The sequence below is a fragment of the Odontomachus brunneus genome, unplaced genomic scaffold (genome assembly GCF_010583005.1).
Source record: "Odontomachus brunneus isolate Ranch 3 - 2012 unplaced genomic scaffold, Obru_v1 Obru_scaffold_030, whole genome shotgun sequence".
Lineage (NCBI taxonomy): Eukaryota > Metazoa > Arthropoda > Insecta > Hymenoptera > Formicidae > Odontomachus > Odontomachus brunneus.
In genome coordinates this window covers 1,887,189-1,902,841 of record NW_022639480.1, presented here as the reverse complement: position 1 = coordinate 1,902,841, position 15,653 = coordinate 1,887,189, and the positions used below count along the sequence as shown (strand labels likewise).

Below are 15,653 nucleotides of genomic sequence, written 5' to 3'. Positions count from 1 at the left end.
CCCCCCCAAAAAAAAAAAAAAAAAAAAAAAACGAGGATATTTGAGCACGGCGACTAGTCTAATCGCGGCTAGCCATATCTCTCTCATCGATTCTCGTCCTTCATTCGGGATACCGTTCATTCGCAGATTCTCCAAGCGTCTGGCGCGCGTTGCAGTTGCATTATGCGCCACGGCCGCGCGGCGCGCGTCGGCAATGCAAATTTAGCCCGACGGGAACAATAATATTGATTTCACGAAACCGGAATTTCGCTCTTCCCGGGATAAACATCCCGGGCGAGCGCACGTGGCGTCAATATGCGTCTTTCATTCTTGGTGTATGTAAGCGAGAATTCGTTTCAGGGCCGTTTTGCTGAGGCGCAGCTCGGCGTTTTCTCCTGAGGAAACGTAAGCGTACGCTTCGCATTTGTGTGTCTTTATCTTCAGGACAAAAATTCAACCGGCAATACTAAATATTAGTCTTTACTTAGAGAAGCACAGTAAGATGCGCGCGCGTAACAATATATTAATTCTTAATACTATTCACGAAAGTTAATCTAGAATAAATATAATAGTAATAATTATATCGAGAGAGAAACGGATGTGTGTGTGTGTGTGTGCGAGCGCAATTACGAAAAATAAAGTTGTTATATTTATTAAGTACAATAACAGTGAAATAATGATTAATAAATATAATGACGGAAAAGTTCGTTTTAAGCGACGAGGAGGTTACCTTGGAAGAACCGAATGGACTCTAACGGATTGAAGGATATCGAGCGAAGGACTCTCGCACGGGTCGCCGCGATAAAATAATAATTCCAGCAATTCCTGGGGGTCCACGGTGTGCCGTCGTCGGGCACTTGAAAGGATCCCGAGACAGAGGGACGGGGGCGGTCAAGCCGGGTACCCGACACATGTAGCCCCCCAGGTGGCGAGCACCGCGACTCGCTCAGACCCCCAACGGAGACGCGGGCTTCGACACATTCTGCGCCGTCATCGTCGGTCCCGGCTACGTCATTGCGTAGTACGTGAGGCCGATAGCTACACGTGTATACGAGGACGCGTATCGTCATGCACGCATATCGACTCGATTTCTCGAATCGCGATTAAGCAGATGCCAAAGTGAATGACGAGCTCCGATGAAAAAAATGCTCGCAAAGAGAATTAACAAATGTCGATAACGTTATTATCTATTATTATCGCAATTTTATGTAGGTATATATAAATATTCGCAGATCAAACTGTTATGTCGAATAAATGCTGACCCGCGCTTTATCCTTTCCTCGTATTTCCTTACATACTTAAAAACTCTAGTTAAAAATTTTATCGATCAAGCACTCACAAAGAGTTTTCTTACAAAATTTACATCGTAGTGAACTTGCAGAATTAGAAATACTTCTACACAGTCAAAGTATATGCGAAAATGAAACGTTATACCATAAATAGTGTATATATATATATATACTCCTTTCGTCACATATATATATTGCAATTTCGTAATGAAGCAAAAGTAATGAAAGTTTTGGTTACAGCAAGAAATATATTTTCAGTAAAAACCATGATTAGCTATGGCAGTGAAATTTTTTTGCGTGCAAATATTTACGCAAATCTCTTACAGAAATTTGTCCAATAATGCTACTTCTACCTAAATACATCGACGCCAGGGTGCATTAGTTTACCGAGAAAGCCTTTGCTAACTTAACTTCGAGTTTGTCCAGCTTATTGCAGGATTTATTCAATTGTCCTTTTATGCTATCGGGAATAAGATCCTATAACCGTACATGCTCGATATCTGCATTCATCAGATCGATCAATGTAAAGCAAAACTGACAGATGAGAAACGAGGTAGGATACGAAATCAACATGTCAATGAAAAGAGACTCTCCTACAAACATAATAAGCGATTGCTCAACATTCGCATTAACGTCGCGTCACGCGTTAGCGAGTAATAAGTCCGGCGCAAGTATGACAGGTGAGAAATTAAGTACACGTAAAAATAATTTCAATCACAAGATCACTTCTTCTACTTTCATAATAAGAAATTTGCCGTGCAAACCATATTAACTATATCGTATCATGTGTTTGCGAAAAAGTCGGAAAGGTCGCTGCAATTTTGACAGGTGTGCTACCAGATATATGCAATCGAAATTTCGGTGATAAGAGAGTTTTCTACAGTTAGAATAAATGATTGTCATGTAATTAACACGTGTTCGTGTTAAAATACATGAAGCGAGTGAGCATGTGATACTGACCTTGCCCAACGAGTTGCAACAAGCGACCTGCAGAACACGTCTCGATACAAATCAATTTGGTTTTATGCAGAGAGATACCGATTACGAATATTTCGTGAAGTCAAAGGATTTTTGCAACCAATTTTACTATAATTTTGACTACGTTCAGCAGAGAAAGCTGCTTTGCAACTGTTGTAAAATTTGTGAATCTAATATGTTTTTAATCTTGACTGAATTTAAAAGCATATATACACCAATCAGATTTACAAATTTTATCAAATTGCGAAGCAGCTTTTTCTGCTGAATGTAATCGGTCATGGTGGGAATTCAATGCTAGATGAGAAAATAAAAGGATTTAAGAGATTATTTGTTATTTCTGCGCGTTGAATTAGTTTCAGTCTCCGCCACGTGCCGCGTCACTTTGCTTAGGCCTGTTCTGCGATACGTTGTATATCGGACGCATACGTGCTGAACTGTCAGCCGTCCCAATACACCCGATAAACGATACCGACATACGGTATATTGTAGGACAGGTCTTATCGAGGAATTGAAGACTCGCGTACGTATGACTGAACAATGGGTGGGACGCATCTTCGCTTTGTCAAGTAGTACTACTCAATGGTGCGTGTGGGTCAGGTGTCTTCTATTCCCTTGATGATTTGTTTGATTTTCTAGATTGTTTTTGATTTTATTTAACTATCTTCGATGAGATGTGTCACGTATTTACTATGTGCAACAAGAGATAATAATTAAAAATTAATATATTTGATTTTTTTCTCAAGTAATCTTTATGCATTGAATTATATTTTTGTCCAAGTATAATCTTGATATCTTAGAAGATGTTTCACACATTACTTTATGGAATCACTAATTAAATGGCGCGTTTAGTTATTTATGTTAATATCATAAAAAATAGATATAACGCTCTTGAAATAGTTGACCGACACAGAAAAGATGTCGTTGTCGAAGTGAAAGGTCGTGTGTGAGCGAAAGTCTTGAATTTTAATTATATAAATTATAACTTGAAAGCAGATAAGATGAAAAGAATATATGAGAAGGCATTATTATCGTCTTCTCGTAAATGGTTTGGCCTGATAACACTAAATAAGTACTCCAAGAAGACAACGACTCGAAAAAAGAAACTGGACATGTACAAAATGGAAACGTAAAAACGGCATCTTTATAATTAAATCTTTATTGACCCTCCCGCCGCTGATCCTATTGAAAATATATAGACAATCATAAGATGAAGCATCGGGGAAAACGAGTTTTCACTTTGAAATATAATATCAGCTGCGCACAATATGGAGGTCGTTATTCGAGACATTAGAGAAAAATCTCGTTAACCGCATGCTTCGACGTTATTGCCAAGGCATACTCAACAATGGAGGAGAGTGGACGTACTGGATAAACGCATTTTAGTGCATATAATGTATATTAAGACTCTGTGTTTATTTGGAAAAGACTATGTATTCTACGGAAGATAGCTGTTGTGCCATTGGCTGTCTCTTTCAAATTAAGACCAGCAATGGCATATGTCAGAGCTTCAGCAGTGAGTCCATCATCAGGATTATCACAGCTCCGCCGCTTCGGAGAACTAATACGCTAATCGCAGGATTCGTAGGTATATAATTCGCCAAATTAGATACTCGTACAATACAAAGCGTCAACCTGGTAATATGATGAAGACTAGTGGCGTTTCATTTCGCTCCTAATTACCACGTACAAATCGTGAGCGCAATTAAACACTGCTAATCTATACATTCATCCATATCGCTATGTAATTATTAATTTTGCGAAAAGAATCTCTTTGAAACAACGAGAAGTAATTGCATTAATATGATTAATGTAATGATATCAATAAAATAAATAATAATAATTACCTATGGATTTTTTTTGCCATAGCGGTTATGCTTAATTTTCATTGTGAAATCAAGTTGATTTCTATTGCTTTCTAATTAATTCGCTTTGGCTTCCCGGGCTGGAGCTTACGAAATCGTTAATTACAGCCGACTTGATTAATGACTCGCGCTGCGTTCCAGAGACAGTTGCTTCAGCATACCTACTCACACACGTCAAGATTTATGCGCGTACGCATATGCAGATGCGAGTTTAACGTGCAATTGACAAATCTAAAGGAAGCATGCTATCCTTGTCATGCTGTTCCAAGAAATAATAAAGAAAATTATCATCTTTTAATCCCAAGAAATATCATCATTTATATACGTAACGTGTTTCTGTAAATAAAAACAATCAAACGATTTAAAAAATCGAGTTAGTCGAAAGTTTCAACTCGATTTCTGAGTGAATTTGACAAAAACAAACCATGTTGATTAAGCAAGTAATCATTGTTCTTGTCTATTTATTCTTCGCTGACACCCTGTGGTAATTGGTAAAGGGTAGCCAATTCGCCGGTGAAAAAGGCAAAAGATCAAGCTGCGCTCTTTGACTGATCCAACAATTGTGTATTCTGAATCAACTACTTCCATTAGATTTCAAGTTTTTCTAATTATAAAGCTGACGCGTAAATCCATCGATTACAGATCCATCGGTAATATCGCAATATAGTATTTTGCATCAATACACTAGATCGTATGCTTTTGATCTCCTTTCCACGCTGCAAGAATCAACAAATTCATGAATATGCGAGTATATCGAATGTATAGATTTTACAAATGATGGTGACTTAGCGCGTTCTTACACTGAAGCCTGCGAATCTTCATCACGCGAATGATCACGCTAACGTCCGGTCGCTGCGCAGGCCGGTCGACGAGTGCAACGTGCAACCATGGGTGCAACCGGTCTTGACGCAGCGCTCGTATTCTCCTCCTCTTGACGTCATAATTGCAACTGACCCACGGACCAATCGACGGAATTGCGTAGGAGGAATAGAGAGAGAAAGAGAGATTGTGGATAGGAACGGTCGAGAGTTATGCGGGAGACGAGCTCTCGCTTCAAGGAGAGAGAAACCAGGAGAGGGATAGGTGGAGCAAGCGGAAACCCGATTGGTCCTCCTCATCGTGAGGATATCGTAGCCATGGAAACTCTCTTGTCGGTAAAGAGCGGCGAGAGCACCTAAATATAAATGGAATAACCGGCGCTTGGTAGTGGGAGAAGGGTGAGAGGCAGGGGAGCGAAGTATCGCAGAGAGAGAGAGAGAGAGAGAGAGAGAGAGAGAGAGAGAGAGAGAGAGAGAGAGAGAGAGATAGAGAGAGAGAGAGGGGATAATCTCTAGGAGAACACACGGGAGAAATCACGATATTATTATGGTTTCAATCGTTGATTAGCGGGCAAAGCAGCATATTCGTCAAACCATCGCCGCAAATTGCATTATTCTCTTGAATAGCATTGGTCCGATTGGTTCCCGTCAACTAAAACTACCCCCTTGATTGACTCTTCGATAGTTGAAATTTAGCGTTCAAACACAAAGTGTTGAGAGTAACCTGAAGAGGTAGCCTTGACGCGTATATTGATGGAACTCCTTCTGAATCTGAAATCGATCGAAATTATTTCACAATCAATGATTTGGCTATTCCTATTATTATTGTTAATGGCAATAATGTTTGAATTTTGTTCAATGGCACGGTACGAAGAGATGGACGAGAATGTGACGACCTCCTCGTGGCTGCGCCGCCTTATTTGGCCGCGATCCTCGTCGGCGTCGTATGTACGCGTCCCAGTGTCTGGCGAGGGACCACGACGGCCGCCAGATACGCGAAGCGAACTCTCCTCCTCGTCTCTCGCTTCCATCGCCACCTCCACGGCTTGCGCGGTCTCCCTCCCGGTTGCCGAGACGTGAGAGCACGGAGCAACAAGTGTTACCAGCTCTGCCTTCGCTCCGCCCTCAATCGAGCCAAAGACGCGGTACCCCTCGTGGTGGAAACTGCCCTGAGGCGATACAACCACCTCACTCGAGCGCCGATCGCGCAACGAGCCACGAATCTTCGACCTCGGCGCGAGTTTGCCGCGCGAACGCAAACTCTCGATCGGTTCGCGTTCTACCTTGGAATTGCCGAATTGTCCAGTTTGCCGAGACCGGCGAACCATTACGGCGAACGTGAATTGTGGATGGTATTTTCGTTGGAAACGCGCGCGAGGTCTCACCTCAAGAGATATCACCCTCCCGCGAACAGGTACTCTCTCGGCAGGTACCTCGAGAGGTGACGAACGTGAATTGTGAGAGAAATATATTCCCGCCGCGAGGAGTTTCGGTGTTGTTTTTGGCCAACCGCGGAATGGTCGATGCGTCAATCAGCCATCGACGGTCTGGTTCAACGAACGATCCGGAGCGGAAGCGAAAGGTCACTCGGGATCGATGCTGATACGAGATATCTGAATGCGAAGAAAGCCTCGCAAAGTCGATGATCTTGCACGTGAAGGAAAACTGGAAAATCGGATATTGTCCGAGGTAACTGACACAACGCTGACAAACAACAAGTTACCAAACGTCTCAATCTATCGATCTATCTGGAGACTCGTGTATTCGAAAATCGTGTGTCGGTTTTGTGTTCCGGTGATACCGACAACAATCACACAATGTGAGAACAATATATACGGGCATAACATTGTTGTCGATGTAACGACAGTAATGCGTATTTCGTTTCAATGGCACTCGTCGAGATATAAGGCTCGAAGAGGATCGTCACGAGAGCGTGCAATCGATAGGTCGACTATTCGCGACTTCGCGACTGCCGGGGGGAGAAGCGAAGCGCGCGAGACTTTGCGAGACACAAAGAGAAGCGGCGACGAGATAAGAATTGTAGCTGGCGACGAGCAAAAAGATGCAGATAGAATCGAGACTCTCGGTCGAATCAATCTTACGTGTGATGCGCGTCTGATAGCGAGCGAATTTAATTAAAGTGTCAGCAGTTGGAACGTGAATTTCGGACTGGAAAGAAGGAAGGAGGAAACCACCAGATTCTCGTGTTACCCGAGTAGAAAATTGCGGGACGATAACAACGTGACGCGATCACGCGATGATGATGAAGTGACATACGAAGCCGACGACGTTGATAGCGGCGGCCGAACGATCGATCGATCGATCGACGGGATGAGCGCGTTTATCGCGTGCGTGCGATAAATCGGCGAGACTGATCGATCGTGCGACTTTTGCGGTTTTCCTTGGAAGGACGAAGGGGATGAAGATGAACGACATCGCGCCGGAGAGCTCTGGCGCTTCGATCTCGCCCGCGGGCGGAAACAGCAATGCTAATAATAACAACAACAACAACAATAACAACAATAATATCAATGGGAATGGCAAGGCGTCAGGAACGGCCGCTGCGACAGTGACCGCCAATGGTGGCGAGGGGATTAGCGCAGCCGTCGCTAAGGTTCTCCAGGGTTACGACTGGACTCTGGTACCCGTTGCCACCAAGTAAGTGTTTTGTACGGAGAATGCGTCTCTTTCTTTAACTATCGGTCGAATCTTTGAATTTTGTTTATCGCAAAATTTCGAGTCATGTCGGGACTTGATTTCTTGTTACACAACTTAGAGTTACCAAATAATTGCGAGAAGGAATATAAAGGAAAGGAACACGCTCTATCACGGGTAACTCGAGTAAATTGATGAATCTGGAAAATATCGATACGATTGTGATATTTGCATAAAAAGTTATTTCACTATGTGACGGATAAAATTATCTAAATAATTTACCTATTGGACCGAACAAAATTTCTGAAATTGATATTTCTTTTTCTTTAATAAAACTTAAATAATTTGTTCAATTATCTGTCGGACGTCAGTGTTCTCGTGATGTGTTTTAATAATCGTATCGGCAACGTGTTAACACACATGTACAGTAAGTTGCAAAACGGTTTGAACCCGATAAAGTTGGAAGCTCATCAAATTGTTAAAATTGAGAGTCCATTATGCATTAATAGTATAATTAACAATCAAGAATGATAAGAGATAACAAGTAACGATAATAATAATTATTAATAATATTAATTAATAATATAATTACTAGATAAGCTCGTTATAATGACTCTCAATTTTGACAATTTTTGGGTAAGTTGCCATTGTAACTTCATTGTGTCTAAGCCGTTTTGCAATCCACTGTACGCGCGCGTGTGGTTGCGGATAAGCCTCGCGGGGTTAACATGCGCGACTGTACGTGTTCAAGAAAAAAAAAATCAAAGAGAAAAAGAAAAGAAAAAAAAACACAGCAAAGAGGAAAAGGGAGGGACGAAGAAACGACGCAACGCAGGGAAGAAGTCGCGACGAGTTGCGACGGTGCAGAAGAAGAGAGAGGGCGAGGGAAACGCAGCGCGGTCTTAAAAATACGTAACGCTAACTCAATTATGACGCACTCGTTTCCTCGGCCTGGGAAACGCGACTCGCGGAAAAATGTCCTCGGTCGCCAATTAACGCAAATTGGCTAATTAATGCCCGATCGTCGTGTTACGCTCGACCGTCGTGCTCCACTCGTGGATCGTGGGAAGCGAGACGACCTTAAAATGACCGATAACAGTCGGGAAAGAAGGAAAAAACCCAGCTTCTTTCCGCGTTGTTCACCTCGTGGTGACGCGGTGCGTCATGCCCTCCACTTGAGAAAAAATAAATTATTAGATCGCTGCAAACTCGATAAAATCGAGCGTGACCTCGATACGCAGAAAATTGTGCAACGTTCCAGAGCTTCGCGATGGCTGCCGCCGCTGTGATTTCATATTTCTAATTTTCGCGACGGTAGAGAGATATTTCTCTCCGCTCTTTTGTAAAAGGGAAATCAAAATTCATCGAAGGATTAAGACTGGGATTGAAAAGGATCTTATCCAAATATTTGTTCATCGACATAGTATATTTTATGTGACGTCAAATTTATTCGGCGAATCGGTGAAAAATTGAGATTCAAGACTGAAAAAAATTGACAAAATTAGCGACACGATTTGATCGTGATATAACGTTATCTATCGCATTTGTTCATTTGCTCGACCTACGAAAAAGATTGGTCGCTGACAATATTATCGTGCGACCTCGGTATCAGTGGATACGCATAGAGAATTTCCGAAAGAAGTCGCGCGATCGTTGATAAAGCGTTGGAACGAAACGGCGCGATTCTCCTAGGTACGTGCGCGGTTAGATGACAGACGAGAGAGCGTCGTTGCGACGGAAGTCACGAAGCGTTAACGCTTATCGCTAACCCTCAATTACGGGGTTATCTCGAGGTGGCTGCAGGGTGCGGTGTTTATTCCCGGCGATAGAAACCGATAAAATCGACCGCTTTTGAATTCCCATGGATTCCGTGAGAGAATATCGCGCGTATACTAGTAATCGCTTCGTACGTCCTATTAATTAGTTCAATTATTAATTTGCGAGTGATAAGAGAGACTGGACAACGAAGAGATGCACACAATATTCGATATAGAAGAGAGAAAACGTATTACTGCTTCAATTTTTCCGTAAAAATATTCGTACACCCCGATGACTCTGATAGTTTTTCGCAATATCGATAGTCAAGCGGGCCAATCCTTTTCCCTCTTGGTGAACGCGTTGCGCTTTATACATTGAACACCACGTCTTTACATCGCGAACGTGTGAGACGCACGCGTGAGACGAGTTTTTTGCCTGTATTGAGGTAAAGCGCGCGTCGTGACGCGTCGTGTGTGCCATGGAGGAGCGCCGTGAAAACCCTCGTTAGTGGACTCACGCTAATTACCAACGGCTCCGCGGGTTTACACACGGATTTAACGCCCCTCTCATTTCAAAGAGGCCGAAATATACGGGACCGCTTTCGAATCCTTGAAGCGCTCCTTTTCATCCGCGTTACGCGCGTTCGCCACGCTTATCCCCGTGTAATCCTCGGCGCCGATCGAGCCTTCGTAAATCCTGTTACAAGCTATTGCCGAGTTAAGTTCCGCTCCTCTCTATAAAATAAGCGTAATAAGCGTCGATTCTCTATATCGATTCAACAGTTTTCCATGAAAAATAATCTCTCGCGTGTCGGTGTTTTAAGGATGCCGGTAGTTCTTCGCGCTTCAACGCGGCCGCTCGGGGCAGAGTCCTTAAATAATCCTCGATTAAGGGTAAAAAGAAAAATAGGGAGGGCGGATCTCCAGCGTGGCAATCACGTCAGTCACGTCGATCCCCAGGCTGGACGGGGCAAAAGTTTTATGAAGTCATCTTCTCGGAAAGAAAGGGATACGTCCATTCCTACCCGTCACACGTCGGCAGCTACGGTGTTATTTTAAGGCCGGTTTTAAACGCTCCGCACGCCCGCCAGGATGACCCGGGGGTAGCCACGGCGGCAAAACCCGATACGGATATATGTATATATATATGTGTATGCGTGCCATCGCCTCTGGTTATTTTCTTCTGCAAGTCACCAGATTATCCGTCGAAATAGTCGAGAGAGAGAGAGAGAGAAAGAGAGAGAGAGAGAGAGAGAGAGAGGGAGAGGTGAAGAGAAAGAAAGAGAGAGTGAGTAAAAGAGCTTCTCTCGCTGCCAAAAAGTTCGTTTTTACCTCTACCAGGTGATTCCATAATCCTGTCATTGACATAGTGCATCTTTCGCGATGTGAAAATTGTACGACTCGAATGACGTTCGCGTAAACATGTAGAGAGTTATCGTTTCCAATGAAGATAATGTCTTGGAATTGCAGGGGTTCCGGCGACAAAAGAGCGGCCCACGTCAAGAGGCCCATGAACGCGTTTATGGTGTGGGCCCAGGCTGCGAGGCGAAAACTGGCCGATCAGTATCCTCAGCTTCACAATGCCGAGCTGTCGAAAACGCTGGGAAAACTGTGGCGGCAAGTACCGTACTTTCTTTCCTTTGCGCGTCAATGATTGTGTGCTATACAAGTCGCGATAACGACGCGGTTACTCTACTTTAACCCTTAGAGTATGCGGTGTAGTGCGAAGCTGATCGTATGGTTCGATACTCATCTGATCACTTCTATTTTATACGCCCGCAGGCCACAGGTTTTCGCTGATTAAATATGTACACACAAATATTTTAAAGGTTAATATATGTTCCATTAGCAAATTACGTCCTACTTTACTGGCGACATACATTACATTTTCTCACGTTAAATTATATTCCGTTGGTCGAGTCGAAGAAAATACTATACGATAAAGCAGCGAGACTTAATATTACGTACTTATGTGCGCGTTGCCTTCAGCCGACGAGTAACGTTCAAGTGCGGACCCCGGGCAACGGAAAGACACTGTTCCGATAAAATTAATCGGCACCACGTGTCTTCAATCGGATGCCTCTCCGCTCTCGATCTGATAAGACCGATTCTCACAGACACAAGCGAGCTCGCCGCCAGGCGGCGGCCAGCCATGTGAAAGAATCGCGTTCGCTGATCTTCGTTCGCGCTCGCCGCATTCGGAGAAAATCGGATCGTGCGAGTCGCTAAAAAATCCGTTGATCGTTTCAGCTGCCGTTGATTCGACGCCACCTGTGCGCTTATCGTCGACGATCCTGCGTCGTTGAAATTCGCTCGCGTGTACTCAACTCGCATTCAGCGGAGCAAGTACAATTTTAGTTAGAGAGACATTCGATGTAACGATTGATCCAAAGGAATTTCGTTGAAAGCTCGTTGATTGAGGAAAAAGAAAAGAACTACATGCGCTAGTCGACGTCGCCAACGTTGCGCGACTTGGGAGAACCGCCGTGCGTTCCAATTCTCGCGACCACTTGTTCGTGATCCGTTCTATTTTTACGCGCGAATTCGCGAATACTTCTAGTTTTTCTTCTTTTTTAATCGTAAAGGCAACGGCACATATATTAAACACGCTCGTACCACGTGGCGCCTAAGTTGCACGTGTGTGTGTGTGTGTGTGTGTGGTACAAGTGTTCCTATTTCTCGAGACCCGTGAACCGGGGTCGCATATGTAACGGGGAGCACACACGTTGCGTGACGTCGGCACTCTTTTATAACCAGTTACAATTCCTTTTAGCATTCACGTCGTTACAGCTTTCTATCGAGACTTTTCCTATGTATATACCTTGCGAGATGTTTAATTTTCTTTTCTCTTTTTCCATTTATATAATCGTTCGTTAAATTCAACTAAATTAGCAAGCATTAATCGAACGAACTTCGATTTAGTATTTTGTCACTTGCGGCACGCATGATGCAATTTTGTCACGGATATTAGCGCGACTGAAACGTACAATTAGTATTCTTCAATATAACTCGATTTTGGCAGACAACACGCGGCTTTTGATACATCCTGTATACACAGGCTTCGGAATGACTCGTGGACAATTCCGCTTCCTGGTTGGGACTAACGAGGTGCCCCAGTGGGCCATATGAACGATCATCAGAGGACGCGCCGACAAGGAACCCCGTCGCGAATCATTTAATAATACCGGCCCGATCGTGATCGCGATCGCACGTTAAAGATCGACGATCGATATCCGTACGATTGTCACGACGGAGCTTTCGCTGAAAAATAAAATTACCCGACACAAAAGTCACTAATCGATTTTTTCTGACGCGCGGGAACAAGTCAACACAACATCCGTTAGACGTGCATCGACAGAATCGAATGTTTATTACTTTTATTCGAGTCATCGCATCTACGTCTAATTAGATGCAGAGAACAAGTTTTGATTTGATTTTATCTCAAAATACTTAATGACATTTGGTCGCTGACTCTTTTTACCTTTTGGGACTATTTATTTTTAATAGATTGTTGCGCTCATGCGACCGAACATTCTTCTTCGATTTTTCTTCAATTTTCAGCACCCAATGCAAGAAAATACCGGACGTTAGGGTACAAATATTCGATTGGTCTGGATTGGCCGAGCAATCACGAGCGTCGCGTAAAGGATTAGCCGAATTGTCGACCCCACACACGAGTTCGTCCGATTTCAAGTTCCCACTCTTTCCTGAAGACTCGTGTAGCGAGTTTCCGCTTGGTCGCTGAGCGAACGTGTAATCGAGAACGCTATCGTCTGCTCATTAGCCGATGGCAATATGCAAAAGGAGATTGTGTCGACACAGATAATGCTTTTCCGAATAACGCCGAAATATTTATAAAAAATTCAAAGTTTCCGAATGATATTAAGCAAAAATGTGAAATATCCCTGTGGTGGTCTTTGATTCTTTTTTAACGAACCTGAAAAGATCCTTGGTTGTGCAAGTCGAGCAAGTCAGATTTACACATCAGTTATACATATGCTAATAGTAGGTAAATAGATATTTCGTTGAAATAATATTTCGAGACTTTTTCGAATAGAATGGGAAATTAACTAATATATGTGATAATGAATATGTCGGAGGAAGAATCGTGATTTGATATCGCGAGCGAATGTAATTTTGGTCCTTTCTTATTTCGGAAGAAAGGACAGAATCGGCCTTGAAATACGGGATACGTTGACCCGCACGTTTCGGCTCTTAAGAAGTAATTATTTAACACCTTTTGGTATGGACCTAGTGCCACTTAACACTCTGGTCCGAGAGATATTTTCGTGACCGTGCCAAGGCTCCTCGTGTACGCGCGAATGAATTAGCCAAATCGCGAGTCTCTATGAGATCACGCGTAAAGAATTATATTTGCACGATTAATCGGCGACGATCGAGATGTCTGTGCCGCCGCTTCGACATTTCGATCTACCTTTGCGCAGGCACAAACGATACAGTCATCTTCGGTAATGAACACAGTACTAGAAAGCGATTGCTACACGGATGAACTCGCTCCGCGAACCGATGTGACTGATAAAACGCCAAGTTCAACGGTGATTACGAAGATTGGAGCCGATCGAGATAGTTTACGGTGAAGCGACAAGTGGATGTAAAGTAAACATCTTTACAAATAAACCATGATTATATCGTAGTGTTCTGTGACAAGAAACGTAAAGTAAAGAAAAGAGAAAAGAAAAGAAACACAGAAAACTGAAAGGTACGAGTGGTCACAATATAATCTTGATATAGTCGTGGAGTTTTACATAATTCACACAAGTAGTCGCAACAACGTGACGTCAGAAAAAACAAAATCGGAATGTAACAGGGGATGAGCCTTTGCAGACGGATTCTTCGTCTTTCACCGATTTTAATCGATTTTAATCGATCGCAACTCGTCTAATCCTTACGGATTCTGATGCCGACTTGTTTTACGTCAATCCCGATAAGAAGCCAGGTGTGTAGCCCCTGGAAATCTTCCTCTCTCTCTCTCTCTCTCTCTCTCTCTCTCTCTCTCTCTCTCTCTCTCTGCGTCGTCTCGAAACGTATCGCCATTCGGCGGATACCAAACGTTACGTGTTTGTCGACAAAAAGAAAACAGATATCCCCGGGTTCATCCTTGGCGCGTGCTCGCAGCTGCCGGCCGGTTCCTGCCGGATAGATAAAGGGCCCCCGGGGGATCACAATAAGCGCCTTGTGCTCGTCAGGTGAATTGTTCCGAACCTGCCCTTCCGCTCCTCGGGCCCTCTCGCAAATAGCGCGTGACGAGAACAGGTAAATCCGTTTTATCTCCCCGGAAGAAACTATTGCTCCGTATAACCGAGTTTTCTACGAGGAATGATCTTTCCGAGGAAAGCGGTAGCGCACTATCGATTTCGAGTAAAGATGTAAATTACACTTTCGGATGTGACTGGAGTCTTGGGTGTAGTTCATTTATTTATAAATATATTTTTACTATATCTTAGAATTGCGCGTTGCAGTATTAGTATATTTTCCTTCAGCTTACATAGTACTCCAGAAGGAAATTTGGTTTTAATATTTATATTCCTCAATCATACTCATTCTTCGTTTCTAGTTATTTAACATCTCTATAGTTACATTGCTTTCTCTAAATGGCTTTACAATATTATTTTTGTTACCTAAATATCTTTATAATCTTCTTTCACAATCTCTTTACTATTTTTCGGTAAAGTTGATATAATTCGAGTAAAAAATTTACTGAAACCAATAATTTTGTAGATATTTCCGTAAATATTTTAGAAAATAGAGGTCGTATGAAAAAATTTTTCAAACAAAAGTTGTTTGCTTCTTTAGGCAAAATAAAATTCCGTAATAAACAATACATATTTATGTTTAAAAAAGCAAAGTTGACCTTGAACTGATCTTGGTGACGCCACTTTAGGTCAAAACAATGGTATCTTCTTATGTTCCCCATCGCACCTTACAACTTTTGTCTAAAGCATTTTTTTCTAAAATGTACTATTTCTGAGATATTAACCTAAGACGATCAAAATGAAACACTCTGTATAACAATAAAGAAAATGACACGAGAACTCCTGATATCTCCTTGCGCATCATAATCTGGAATTTTAAAAATCGTAAATTTGTATCAGGAGAATATAACAATCGAGAAAGCGGCATAAGAACTCCTGATATGTCTTTGCGCATGTATACTTTTAAAGGACTGTGCGGATTTGCTGGAATTTATTAAAGAATATCTGCTTCGTTAAGCATTAAAGACAAAAATGGTTCAGGACTTTTCGATTCAAGTTTTCATAAGGGATAACGCTATGTTCTTCGTGAGCGAAAGTAAAG

At 42.7% G+C, this 15,653-nt stretch overlaps 1 protein-coding gene across 3 annotated transcripts in view; it reads left to right on the top strand.

Moving 5' to 3' along the window:
* The first annotated feature begins 6,115 nt into the window (after nt 1-6,115).
* LOC116843173 (transcription factor SOX-9-like) overlaps nt 6,116-15,653 on the top strand; it is a 14,519-nt gene continuing 4,981 nt past the window's right edge. The window contains exons 1-2 of one of the 3 annotated variants that reach the window (XM_032813350.1): nt 6,116-7,584; nt 10,827-10,955. In XM_032813350.1, the coding sequence (XP_032669241.1) occupies nt 7,346-7,584; nt 10,827-10,955 (368 nt within the window). In that variant the 5' untranslated portion in view covers nt 6,116-7,345. Of the gene's footprint in view, nt 7,585-10,808; nt 10,956-15,653 lie in introns of all 3 variants that reach the window. The other 2 variants (XM_032813349.1, XM_032813351.1) reach the window with 2 other exon arrangements.